At 56.6% G+C, this 12,709-nt stretch overlaps 1 protein-coding gene across 7 annotated transcripts; it reads right to left on the bottom strand.

Moving 5' to 3' along the window:
• Positions 1–95: 95 nt before the first annotated feature.
• On the bottom strand, positions 96–9,588 carry RDH16 (retinol dehydrogenase 16). Of its 7 annotated transcripts, none has more exons than XM_025476913.3 (7): positions 9,127–9,588; positions 8,412–8,575; positions 5,276–5,608; positions 2,744–3,002; positions 1,257–1,420; positions 493–726; positions 96–354 (listed from the first exon to the last, which is right to left on the bottom strand). In XM_025476913.3, the coding sequence occupies exons 1-6, from the start codon at positions 9,261–9,263 to the stop codon at positions 509–511; spliced, it is 1,275 nt and encodes a 424-aa protein (XP_025332698.1). In that variant the 5' UTR covers positions 9,264–9,588; the 3' UTR covers positions 96–354; positions 493–508. The 7 variants fall into 7 exon arrangements, with proteins under 7 accessions (XP_025332698.1, XP_025332703.1, XP_025332702.1 ...); XM_025476918.3 differs by lacking the exon at positions 9,127–9,588 and adding an exon at positions 6,177–6,245 and having other exon boundaries at positions 8,412–8,542; XM_025476917.3 differs by lacking the exons at positions 8,412–8,575; positions 9,127–9,588 and adding exons at positions 6,177–6,245; positions 7,555–7,685.
• Positions 9,589–12,709: the final 3,121 nt, after the last annotated feature.

Below are 12,709 nucleotides of genomic sequence, written 5' to 3' on the forward strand. Positions count from 1 at the left end.
CCCCAGGGCCATCACTATGAAGGCACCTGACTCCTCCTCTCATGGACCTACACCCGCTGCTCCCCAAAGCCACAGTTCCAATCACTGGACTTAGGTCAACTTTTCAACTTTTATTTTGAGGCAAACACAATCAATGAACATCAAAGTGTCAAGACAACTCAATAACTGGTTTCTGTGTCCTCTGTCCTGATCCCAATTATAGACACGTCCTTTCAGCCAAGGTCTGTGAGTTGGCCTTTCAGGCTAATGGGTCAGGCTGGTGGTCATCATTCACACCTCCATCCCTGTTCCTCAGCCACAAAACAGTTCTTTCCTCCTGATATCCCAGAGTCCTGAGTAATGTCCCCGGGAAGCCTGGGGAGGAGGTGGGAAGGTGGGAATGGAGGTGAGATGGGCATGCTTGGTGACAGGAGATCCCCTCTCTCCCTCTACCTCTCTCCCCCTGAGGTGTTCCCATCCTCACACGGTACCCAACTCCCTCCTACCACGCACCCTAGTCCTTCTTGGGTTACACAGCCTTAGCCGGGCGTGGAGAGTTCCAGTAGATCATGGTGTCCACCAGCAAGGTGGGCAGGTAGCTCATGGGGAGGTAGAGGAGCTTAGCATCCCAGCCAGGTGAGTATCGGGTACGGGGGTGGCAGGCTGTCAGGGCATGTTCCATGCAGTTCGTCACCAAGTATAGATTGGTGTCACACATTGACTTCAGCTTTTCAATTGGCTTCCTGGCTGCCCAAACAGAAGGACATATTCTCACATTCCAATCTTCTTGCTTTGGGATCAACTTCAGAGAAAAGTCTCTAAAAGTACCCCACCTCCCCACCTCTCCCGGGTCATCTCCCAATCCATGGATTCCATCCGAGGGCGTCCCGCCTCCCACCAGGGAACACTCTGGCGCTCGGCCCCTGGGCCCTACCCCTGCGCAGACGTGCTCTGCAGACACTGAGATGGCCACACGCCCTAGAAATCTCAGCCCCCGAGAACCAGCTCTTTTACCGCCAGCTTGCCAGGGGTCCGTGCGTGTCTCCCCCCCTCTGGCTGCACTTTCCTCCCTTAAATAACGAGGGCATTAGGGGAAAGTGCCGTCTCCAGGTCTAGCAAGCCTGGATCTGCCCTGAGGTCACCAGCTGACCACACGGGACCACAGGATGGCCCCACTGTGTAGGTGACTCTGGGCCTGGAGGGGGGTCCCGAGTCTGTAGAAGGCGCTAGTGATGGGCCAGGTTTGCTCCCCTCTCCCCAGTGCGCAGCTCACTCACCAGAGGCCAGGAACTCCTCCCCATAGGCCTCCCTGACCTCCGGGCTCAGCCGGTCCCATGTCTCCTGGAAGCCCCTGGAAATCTTCTCAGGGTTGGTCACGTTAGTGCTGAAGTAACCAGGCTCGATCACAGCTACCTTCACCCCGAAGTAGGTGAGCTCCCTCCTGCAAGCAGACAGGCAGAGGGGCCAGGGCTTCAGGGGCCTCACGGACAAACACAACAACAAACCTGCTATAAAACCTACCTCGGGGTTGGGGTGGGATAAACTCAGAAGCTTGGAAAGGTCCATGAGCAGCGGCCAGCGGGGCGGGGGGCGGGAAGAGCGATGCGGCCAGTCTGTGGACAAGGGGCCCCGTTTCCAGTACCGTCGGCCTCACGCTGAGGAGCTCCCGGGCTGCCCAGGCTGCTGCGGGCACCACTCTCCTACCCTCTCCACCCGTCTCCCCTGCATCCAGTGGGCTCCACACGTGGCCCATGTCACCTCCAGCACACCCCTCGGACTCCTCCCTTCCTCTTCTGCCTTCCGTTCTCTAAGGAATAGAGAACTGCCTACCTCTTGGCTCCCTCGGACCCAGAGCCAACCTCTGCCCTCCAGCCAGTGGGTGCTCCAGAGGCTGACTGGACAGGGTCGCTCCCCACAGGGTCCTGCTGCCAACGGCATGAAGGGGTGCGGCCTGCCCCCCCACCCCCGCCAAGGGCCCACCCATGCCCACCTGCCTGGCCGGGCCTTGTCTGATAGCCTGGAGGACCACCACCACCGTGGCTAGCTGACTTGGTCACAACCGCAAGAGATGGTCACTACATTTGGGTCTCTCAACTCTTTCTCAGCTGTCAGACTCTTTTTTTGTTTTTGTTTTTTTAAGATTTTATCTATTTATTTGAGAGAGACACGGCACACGAAGGGGAAGGGATAGAGGGAGAGGGAGAAGCAGGCTCCTCACTGAGCAGAGAGCTTGGTGCGGGGCTTGATCCCAGGACCCTTGAGATCATGACCTGAGCTGCGCGTAGATGCTTAACCGACTGAGCACCCCAGGGGCCCCTCAGCTGTCAGAACTTTTAGGTCGGGACCTAGTCTTGCTGTCCTCGGACATGTATGTTGTATGTTTATAGAAGTGCTGAGAAGTAACTATTGAACTGAGTCAAATGCTGGACCCCCACACCAGGGCCCCCGACACTGAATATTATAGGAATTATGGGCATGAGCTCTGTAGCCAATTGATCTCAGGTCCAGTTCTGCCTCAGTCGCTTCCTTGCTGTGGGCCCTCCCCCAGGGCAGTGATGGATGAAACCAGTTCTATAGCCCCGCGGCTCGTTCCAACACCCAGGACAGAGGAAGATGCTTCCCAGTGAATGTCTGGCACAAAGCAAGAGAGAAGCATCTGGAAGGAAGAGCCTCTGAGGCTGTAGAAAATGAACCCCCTGGAAAATCTGCCCCAGAAGCACGGAAGCAGGAGGATGGAGGGAAGGCCTCTGTCCCAGTTCATTACCTGAGGGAGTCCGAGAAGGCCTCGACACCATATTTGGAGATGCAGTAGCCCCCACCGCAGAGAGACAGTCGGCCCATGATGCTGGAGACGTTGACCACACGGCCCCTCGCCTTCCTCACCAGGGACAGCAGGCTCAGGGTCACCTCCACCAACCCCAACAGGTTCACGTCAAGTATCTTCATGAAGTCATCCTTGGTCAGCCATTCATTGGGTGCCGTGGGCCAAGAGATGCCAGCATTATTCACCAGGCCCCAGAGCCCTGGGCACAGGGTAGGGAGAGAGCAACATGGTCTGTGCGCCTAAGGGGGACGCAGCTGCGGTCCCAAGTCACCTTCCAATGCACTTTGTTACAGAATCAACAACAACATCTACATGGTATAAAGGAAAAGAGCACAGAAGAGAACTAAGGATGAGGCGGCTACAGAGCGTCCGGCTGTGCAGGCGCACGGAGCTGCTGGACCAGGAATGCTCCTTCTCATCCTGCTCACTGCTCCTCAGTGCCTGGCATGCAGTAGGTAACAAACCCATTTTTGTTAAGGGCACGCCCAGAGTTCCGGAGGATAGTGTGGTGTTCACAGCTCTCTGGGAAAGAGACACCGAGAGGTAGACAGGAGTGGGTAAGTGACAGAAATGAAGGGGGGACTGGAGAAGAAAAAGGAGAAAGACAACTTAAAAATAAAGAAAAAACATGAAAAATGCCTGCCCGTACTCTTGGGAAAGACAGCCGTGGAATCCCAGCAGCAGGTAATGCAGAGAACAGGCCTGCATTGGCCACCACGGACAAGCTTTGAACAACCTGCCACAACTGCAAGGCAGGATCTGCTCTGGAAGCCGAGTCCAGCCTTCGTGCTGGGGAATTCCAAAGCTCACCCTGCAGTGACCACCCAGGCTCGTCCGGGGTGGAGGTGACCAGGCCTCATGCCACACACTAGTGTAGACGGCACCTTAGCTCCAGAAAGTGTCACCCTCCCAAAAGGTGACTCTTACCCTATCCCCCCTAGGTCCCCAGCCCACTCAGCTTTCAGGAAACCCCTCCAGAAGAGATGAGGAGAAAAGTCACCATAAGAGATTTGAAATAGTCAGAGGTACAGACCCACAGACCTCAGGTCAGCAGATGCCAGGTCCTCAGTGACAAGGGGCTGGTGGGGGGAGGGGTAGGGTACACAGGGTTTGGCCCTGGGAATACTGGAAAAAGAAGACGGCCTCTTGTGATACTTGTCCCCCCCTTCAGAAACCTTCCCTGGCCTTAAAGAAATGCAGGATCTAGGGGCACCTGGGAGGCTCAGTGGTTGAGCGTCCGCCTTTGGCTCAGGGCTTGATCCCGGAGTCCTGGGATTGAGTCCCACATTGGGCTCCCCACAGGGAGTCTGCTTCTCCCTCCCTCTGCCTGTCTCTGCCTCTCTCTGTGGGTCTCTCATGAATGAATGAGTGAATGAATGAATGAATGAACGAACAAATAAATGAAATGCATGCTCTCTGATCCAATTATTTTACTTTACTTAACTTGACTGAGAATGGAAACAAAGCTTTATTACAGAAACCTTTACTGAGATGTTATTTCTGCCAGCAAAAGTGGAAAACATGTCAGCAGACAGCAATATGGGAGGGCTTAAATGAGTGGTGGCCTCTCCACATGCTTGGATATAAAGACATTGAATATTACGTTTTGGTTTCTTGTCTTTGTTTTTTTTTTTTAAGATTATTCATTTATTTGAGAGAGAGAGAGAGAGGGAGAGAGAACAGGAGCAGGAGGGAAGGGTAGAGTGAAAGGGAGAAGCAGATCCTCGCTGAGCAGGAAGCCCGATGCAGGGTTCGATCCCAGGACCCCGAGAGCATGACCTGAGCCAAAGTCAGATGCTTAACCGACTGAGCCACCCAGGCGCCCTGAGTATTACATTTTGTAAAAGATTGTCTGATGAAAATGTCAATCATTGGCTACATAATAATGTAGAGAGTGACTGACTCTGGAAACTGGGCTTTGGGAAATGTCATTTTATCTTTATCTTCTTCTATGCTTTCTACAATGAGCGTGTTTTACATTTTTAATACAAAAAAGACACCAATGATTTCCTCTTTCCCGAGAGGGGCAGGCACCATAAAAGAGGAGATAGAATAGGATCCCTCACCTGTATTTGACCAAAAGTCCCTTCAGCTCCCTGAGCCTCAGTGTCCTCATAAGTCAAGTGGGGCCCATCTTAAAGCCCTGCAGAGGGCCAGGTGTGAAGGAACCATCAAGAAAATGTGCACCTATTGAGATCAGGAGGCTGGGTCCAGCCTGGCCCAGCCCCAGCTGCCCCATAACAAGCCTGGAGAGCCCTATACCTCCTACAGACGATTGGTCCTAAACTCGGGCTGGGCTTGTCTAACCATGGTCTCCGACTCAGGCACTCCAGGCCTTCTGCTCAGGAAACTCCAGAGCCTTAGGCTTTGAAAATCAAAACCTCTTGGGAATCTTACCAGTTTCACAGAAGAGAGGTTTTCCCTGGGCAGAGGGAAGAAATACAGAGACACAAAGAGGACAATGGGCCATACCTCTGTCCCCCACATGCTCCTCCACCCACTGGGTGGCCGCCAAGATGCTCTCTGTCTTGGTGACATCCAGGATCACTGTGTCCAGCCTGTCTGACGTCTGGCTTCTCAGCTGCTGGGCCCCCTTCTCCGTCAGACATGCAGCCAGCACCCTCAAGCCTCGCAGGTCCAGCTGCCGGGCCAGCAGGTTCCCGAAGCCCGAGTCACAGCCCGTGATGAAGACGTACTTGTCCTGCAGGTGGCTCACCACCTGTCTCTCCCGGTACCAGCGCAGGAGGTAGTACAGGCCCACGAGGACTGCCAGGGACCACCACATGGCCTTGCAGGGAGCACAGGCTGAAATGCAACAAGAGCACAGCCAGTGTTCCGGCAGGACGATGTGAGCACGCACGTGTGTGAGCAGTAGGCCAGCCTCCAGACTCTGACATAGAGTCCTCGAGGACCTCCTGGTCACTTTCTCTAGTGAGTATTATTATTATTTTTTAATTTTTATTTATTTATGATAGTCACAGAGAGAGAGAGAGAGGCGCAGAGACACAGGCAGAGGGAGAAGCAGGCTCCATGCACCAGGAGCCCGATGTGGGATTCGATCCCGGGTCTCCAGGATCGCGCCCTGGGCCAAAGGCAGGCGCCAAACCGCTGCGCCACCCAGGGATCCCTCTAGTGAGTATTTTTGATACTGGCTCCAACTTACACACTCTTTGGTACACTTATGCCATTTCTACTGGGTGCTATTGGATTTCACAAAGAATCCTTTGACATGAAGATACTTTTCCTAGTCACCTTCTCCTGGTCCACCCACTCCTCCCATTTCCCCCTGCCCATCTACACACACACACACACATACACACAGAGGCACACACCCCTATGTCCTAGGTCTCATGGTTCAGAACTGTCTTCTTACCTTGTTCTTGTTCAAGGCTGGAAGCCGGGTCCGTCTCCCTGACTTACTGGACACTCTTACAAAGATAGGCTGTAAATCAACACTCATGTGATTTCAAAACACAGCTGTGCTACCAACCAGCTGTGTGACCTGGGGCTGCTGGCTCACACTCCATGCCCGGCTTCCTCATCTGGCTCAGGATACCGGGTTCACATCTCAGAAATCTAAGTCACTGGCGGCCTCTCTAGGGGGAGAAGAAGGCAAAGAGCACAAGCTCCCCTCCCGCTATAGAGGGTCTCTGGGGCAGATCGGTGTTCAGAAACTAATGGGGTACCTGCCCCCAGAGGTGGAGAAAGGAGAGAAGGGACGGGGTGGGCACAGCAGCACAGAGGCTGCCCCCAGTTGCCGGGAGGGTCGAGAGGAAGCGCTTGGCCAAGCGGGTCTCAGCAGTGCCACCCCCTGCTCCGTGGAGATGGCCTGTCCCCAGCCCTGGGTGGTGCTTGCATCCCGCCCCCCACGTCCAGAATCCAGAGAGCCAGGGCCGGACTCCAAGGGCAGCACAGGCCAGTTTGCCAGGGACCGCGGCCCGGGTGTCCTAGGCCTCCGAGGTGGGGCGGGGAGGCCCAGGGCCTGCACACATGGCCCTGGCCAAGTCTGGGAGCGGGGAGGGGGGGGAGCTGCCCGACTAAACAGGGAGGCCCCGAGGTGGACACAGGCTGTGCGTGGGGGGGCTTCAGGCTGACGCAGAGGCCAGCACTTCACAAGAGGAGGCGCACAGGGCTGGGGCTGGGGTGCCCAGAAGCCGGTCTGGCGGCTCTGTGTCTCCCCGACTGTCCACTGAGCCCTGGTCAGGGAGAGGAAGGGGCCCTGGGGAGCCCGAGGCTTCCCCGCAGTCAGAGGCCCAGCGCCCACTCCTCCCGGCACCTGAGGAACAGAGAGGGGCGCCCACTGAGCCTGTCTCTCAGGGTGGAGGCGGCTGCAGCAGCATGGCCAGGCCTGGTCCTGCAGAAAGCAGCCTGTCCCTGCTTCCCAGGTGTGTGTGTGCACGTGTGCCAGGACCCCCTACACGGGCTTCCCAAAGCCCAGGGAGGAAGAAGCCAAGGAGGTAGAGGGGAGCCCTGGAACCCCCCGGGGGGTCCAAGGCACCGTGCACATCCTCACTGGACACCAAACCCCACTGGGCACAGGGCCATGGTCTTTACCTGCAAGGAACTGGACGCCTGTCCCCTCAGTGACGACAAGGTCCTTCACCACCAATTTGCAAGCGGCCTTGCCGCGGAGACCCCTTCCAGCCCTCCCCTCCTGCGAGACCTCAAAGCCGGTGACGTCCAGGCAGGACAGTCACAGCAAGGTCGGAGGGGCCGTGGGACAACAGGAGGCTGGGGTGCCTCTCACGCACCTGGAGCCGTGGGACCAGAACGGGACGCCCCGCAGAGGCGCCGAGGCGCAGACTCGCTGCTGCGGGGGTGTCCCGGCGGCCGCACCGACGAGTCCCCGCGCGGCTGCACCGAGGTGTCCCCCCCCCCCCAGCGCGGCCGCACCCACGGCGTCTCCTGCGGAGGGGGTGGGTGGAGGCGGCTCCTGGGCGGCAGCCGGGCCGGGGCCGGGCGCCCCCTGGTGGTGCCCTGCTGGGGGCTCCGCGGGGCCGCGGTCCAGCCGGCCGCCCCCACCGGGTCCCCCTTCCCCACCCTGGGGGCCCGTCCGGAGAGGGGAGCCGTCGGAGCCGCCAAGGGAGCTGCGAGGGGCAGGAGCCTCATTGTGCAAGCTGCCTTCCGCTCCCTCCTGGACTGGGGACCCCAGAGAGTAGAGACACGACCCTGCCTTCAGCGGGGACCTGGCACGGGACTCCATCCCAGGGCGTCGGCGTCCCGCCTCCCACCAGGGAACACTCTGGCGCTCGGCCCCTGGGCCCTACCCCTGCGCAGACGTGCTCTGCAGACACTGAGATGGCCACACGCCCTAGAAATCTCAGCCCCCGAGAACCAGCTCTTTTACCGCCAGCTTGCCAGGGGTCCGTGTGTGTCTCCCCCCCTCGCTGCACTTTCCTCCCTTAAATAACGAGGGCATTAGGGGAAAGCGCCGTCTCCAGGTCTAGCAAGCCTGGATCTGCCCTGAGGTCACCAGCTGACCACACGGGACCACAGGATGGCCCCACTGTGTAGGTGACTCTGGGCCTGGAGAGGGGTCCCGAGTCTGTAGAAGGCGCTAGTGATGGGCCAGGTTTGCTCCCCTCTCCCCAGTGCGCAGCTCACTCACCAGAGGCCAGGAACTCCTCCCCATAGGCCTCCCTGACCTCCGGGCTCAGCCGGTCCCATGTCTCCTGGAAGCCCCTGGAAATCTTCTCAGGGTTGGTCACGTTAGTGCTGAAGTAACCAGGCTCGATCACAGCTACCTTCACCCCGAAGTAGGTGAGCTCCCTCCTGCAAGCAGACAGGCAGAGGGGCCAGGGCTTCAGGGGCCTCACTGACAAACACAATAAAGCAGTTTACCAAGACCTGATGTGTACTGAATGCGGGGGATACAAGGTAGGAAACGAATTTGTAGCGAACCACGAGGTATTGTTGAAGTGCTGAGAGCAAGACAGGCCCCAGCCAAGTCCCCCGCCACCAATGCAAGCCTCCAGGCAGGGTCCCCCATCTCAGCTCCTCCTCCAGAAAGTGAGCCTGCCTAATCCCTCAGCATCAAGAAACCCAGAACTTGTGCTGAGAGAGAGGGGACACCGAAAAGAGGAATTCTGGGAGGGCAAATGCTCCTCAGGGCACATTCTCCCCAAAACTCCAGAACTCCAAGGTCTCGAGGTGAGGAGCAGTGGAGAGAGAAGAGGCTCTGATGATGAGCCCCGTGAGGCGAAGAAAGCTCGTATGACTTCAGGTTCTGAAAAACACCCTGGGAATCTTCCCACTTAGCAGAAGAGAGGTCACCCTTGCACAGAGAGAATCAATAAAGAGACACAAATGAATCTGGGCCATACCTGTGTGTCCCCCACACGCTCCTCCACCCACTGGGCGGCCGCCAAGATGATCTGTCTTGGTGACATCCAGGATCACCGTGCCCAGCCTGTCTGACGTCTGGCTTCTCAGCTGCTGGGCCCCCTTCTCCGTCAGACATGCAGCCAGCACCCTCAAGCCTCGCAGGTCCAGCTGCCGGGCCAGCAGGTTCCCGAAGCCCGAGTCACAGCCCGTGATGAAGACGTACTTGTCCTAGAGGTGGCTCACCACCTGTCTCTCCCGGTACCAGCGCAGGAGGCAGTACAGGCCCACGAGGGCCGCCAGGGACCACCACATGGCCTCGCAGGGGACAGATGACAGGCTGCGATCAGAAAAGTCTGTGGCCTCCTCAATCTAAATGACTGTGAAGGCAGTCTGGCCTCCGGGCTCCCTGGCATGAAATCTAATTTCCCTCCTGGTCACTATCCATCTGGAACATTTTTTCCTCTCCCTGACCTGTCTGCTCTTTGCACTACTTTTATAAGTGCTGACACAGGCCCTTGACAATCCCAAATCCTGCCCAGAAAGAAAACATGCCTACCAGCAGTGCTCCCCGGCCCTATCACTGCCTTCTGCTGTGTCCCTGTGGCTGCAGGCTGAGCGACACAGGCCACGCTGCTCTGGGTTCCAGGTTTAGGACTGCCTCACTTGTCTGCTAACACGCAAGCTTCATATTCCCAAGCTCAGGAAGGCTCTTAGGAGGGAGATGCGCTTTGATTCAAGACATGTTTGCATTCAGCATGTTCCCTGAGCCTGGGCTTCCTCATCCGGCTCAGGATACGGGGTTCATGTCTCAGAAATCTAAGTCACTAGTGGCCTCTCTAGGGGAGAAGAAGGCAAAGAGCACAAGGTCCCCTCCCGCTGTAGAGGGCCTCTGGGGCAGACCGGTGTTCAGAAACTAATGGGGTACCTGCCCCCAGAGGTGGAGAAAGGAGAGAAGGGACGGGGTGGGGGGTGGGGGGTGGAGGGGGTGGGCACAGCAGCACAGAGGCTGCCCCCAGTTGCCAGGAGGGTCGAGAGGAAGCGCTTGGCCAAGCGGGTCTCAGCAGTCACCACCCCCCGCTCCGTGGAGATGGCCTGTCCCCAGCCCTGGGTGGTGCTTGCATCCCGCCCCCCACGTCTAGAATCCCACACGTGGCCGCGGCCGTGTCTGGGGGGTGGGCAGGGCGCCGAAGCTGCCCCCGGCAGACTAAACAGGGAGGCCCCGAGGTGGACACAGGCTGTGCGTGGGGGGGCTTCAGGCTGACGCAGAAGCCAGCACTTCACAAGAGGAGGCGCACAGGGCTGGGGCTGGGGAGCCTTCCTCAGGGCACCCCAGTGTCCTCTGACAGGGTTGGGCGCTCGTCCCTGCCCCCACACGCTGGGCCTCTCCCAGAAAAGAGGCCCGGGAGGGAGGGGAGTCATGGGAGGCTCAGAGGGATACTGAGGTTGGCTTCCTTGGGCCTCTTGGTCCACGTGGCTCTCCTGCCCTCTTGCTGGCCCTGAGGCAAGGCCCCTCAGGAGGCGTCAGTGTTGGTGTCCCTCAGAAAGCACGCGCAGAAATCAGCCACCTCGCTGTTGCACAGCTCCCGACACTCTGAAAAGACATCTAGCTGTGGTCCCAACCCTCTTGAACACCTGTCCCCAAGGGCCCGCAGCACGGCTGGATCATCACTGTTTGGGGGAAGAGAAACGGTGGAGATCCGGAAGCTCCAGGAGAAGGCTGAAGCGATGACTTCATGCGAATGAAGCGGGTGGGCCTCACTCCGCGCACGCCTGGAGCCCTGAGGCCGCACAGCGCCCCGCGGCCGCCAGATGAACGCGTGCGGACCTAGGTGACTCTGCCGCACCCCACTTTGCTCTCCATTTTCACCTGCGGTTCTCACGTTGGCCGACCATCTGAGAGTCCCCACAGCCTCCATTCCCTCTTCTTCACCACGGCGGAGACTCAGGAGGATCTCGTGAGTCCTCTCAACTCCGGCTCTTGGGGAGTCTAAGCACCCCTGTGTTGTCATCAGGCTGCAGCCCTAGGAAGTGGAGGCCTCCAGAAACACTGGAGAACTCAGGACTCCTTTCTGCCCAGCATGTTAGGTGCTCGACAAAGGTTAGTAGAAACTGAATAAATCTAGAGTCAGCAAGGGACCATCAGCACATGGACAGAGGCCCCCGGGAGGAGGTGACAGAAACCAGGAAGTGGGGGGCTCCTGAGGGAGGAACAGAGGCCAGGAGATGGATAGGAAATTGCAGAGCCAGGAAGAGCCGAGCCAGTTTCCCAGGGGGCCTTCAGCCTGCAGTCTCTCCAAGCCTCTCTTCCTTGCACTGACCTTGCACACCTCCACATACACTCTCTTGGGAAATCACAGGGAGGAAACAGTTGTCCTTCATCTTGTGGAGGCAAAGACAATTCACCTGCACTTTCTCAACCCCCACCCAGGTCATCCCAAAGGGATGTCCCCCAAAGGGGACTTTGCCCTCACTCAAGAAATTTCCCAGAATTCCAAAGGCTCAGTCCCTTCCATGGAAGTGTAGGCCATACCCCACTTTTTTTTATCCCAGCCCCATCCATGAGAGATGCTTTTTTTTTTTTTTAAGATTTATTTATTTATTTATTTATTCATGAGAGACATACACAGAGAGAGAGAGAGGCAGAGACACAGGCAGAGGGAGAAGCAGGTTCCATGCAGGGGGCCTGACGCGGGACTCGATCCCAGGTCTCCAGGATCAGGCCCTGGGCTGAAGGCGGCGCTAAACCGCTGAGCCACGTGGGCTGCCCATGAGGGCAGTCATTTTTAACACTTTGGACATCATGGACCCTTTTGAGAATCTAAGAAAACTCTGCCCCATAAAAGTGACTTAACACAACATATGGGATTTTGAATATACTTTTTGGGGAGTTCACAGACCACCTAAAGCCATTAGGTGCCAAGAATCCAGGTCAAGAATCCCTGTAATAAGGGCTTACTGAAATACTAGCAGTGGGACTCAGGCAATTTGTTTAACCTCTCTGTGCCTCCTGATGTGATAGAGACCTTGTCTATGATGGTGGCCACCTCGTTAAGCTGTTATGGGGATTAGATGAGGTGGTACACGACAGCCAAACTATGGAAAGAGCCCAGAGGTCCATCAACAGATGAATGGATAAAGAAGATGGGGTGTGAGTGTGTGTGTGTGCACACACACACTTACACCCCGGAATATTACTCAGCCATCAAAAATGAAACCTTGCCATTTGCAAAGATGTGGATGGAACTAGAGGATATTACGCTGAATGAAATAAGTCAGTCAGAAAAAGACAGTTACCATACGATCTTACTTATATATGAAATTTAAGAAACAAAACAGAGGATCATAAGGGAAGAGAGGAAAAAGTAAAACAAGATGAAATCAGAGAAGGAGACAAAGCATAAGAGACTCTTTTCCAGAGGAAATAAACTGAGGGTCGCTGGAGGGGAGGGTGTGGGGGGACGGGGTAACTGGGTGATGGGCATTAAGGAGGGCACGTGGTGTAATGAGCACTGGGGATCATATAAGACTGATGAAAAAAATAAAAATAAAAAAAAAATAAAAAAAAGACTGATGAATCACTGA

This window comes from Canis lupus, chromosome 10 (assembly GCF_003254725.2).
Source record: "Canis lupus dingo isolate Sandy chromosome 10, ASM325472v2, whole genome shotgun sequence".
Taxonomy (NCBI): domain Eukaryota; kingdom Metazoa; phylum Chordata; class Mammalia; order Carnivora; family Canidae; genus Canis; species Canis lupus.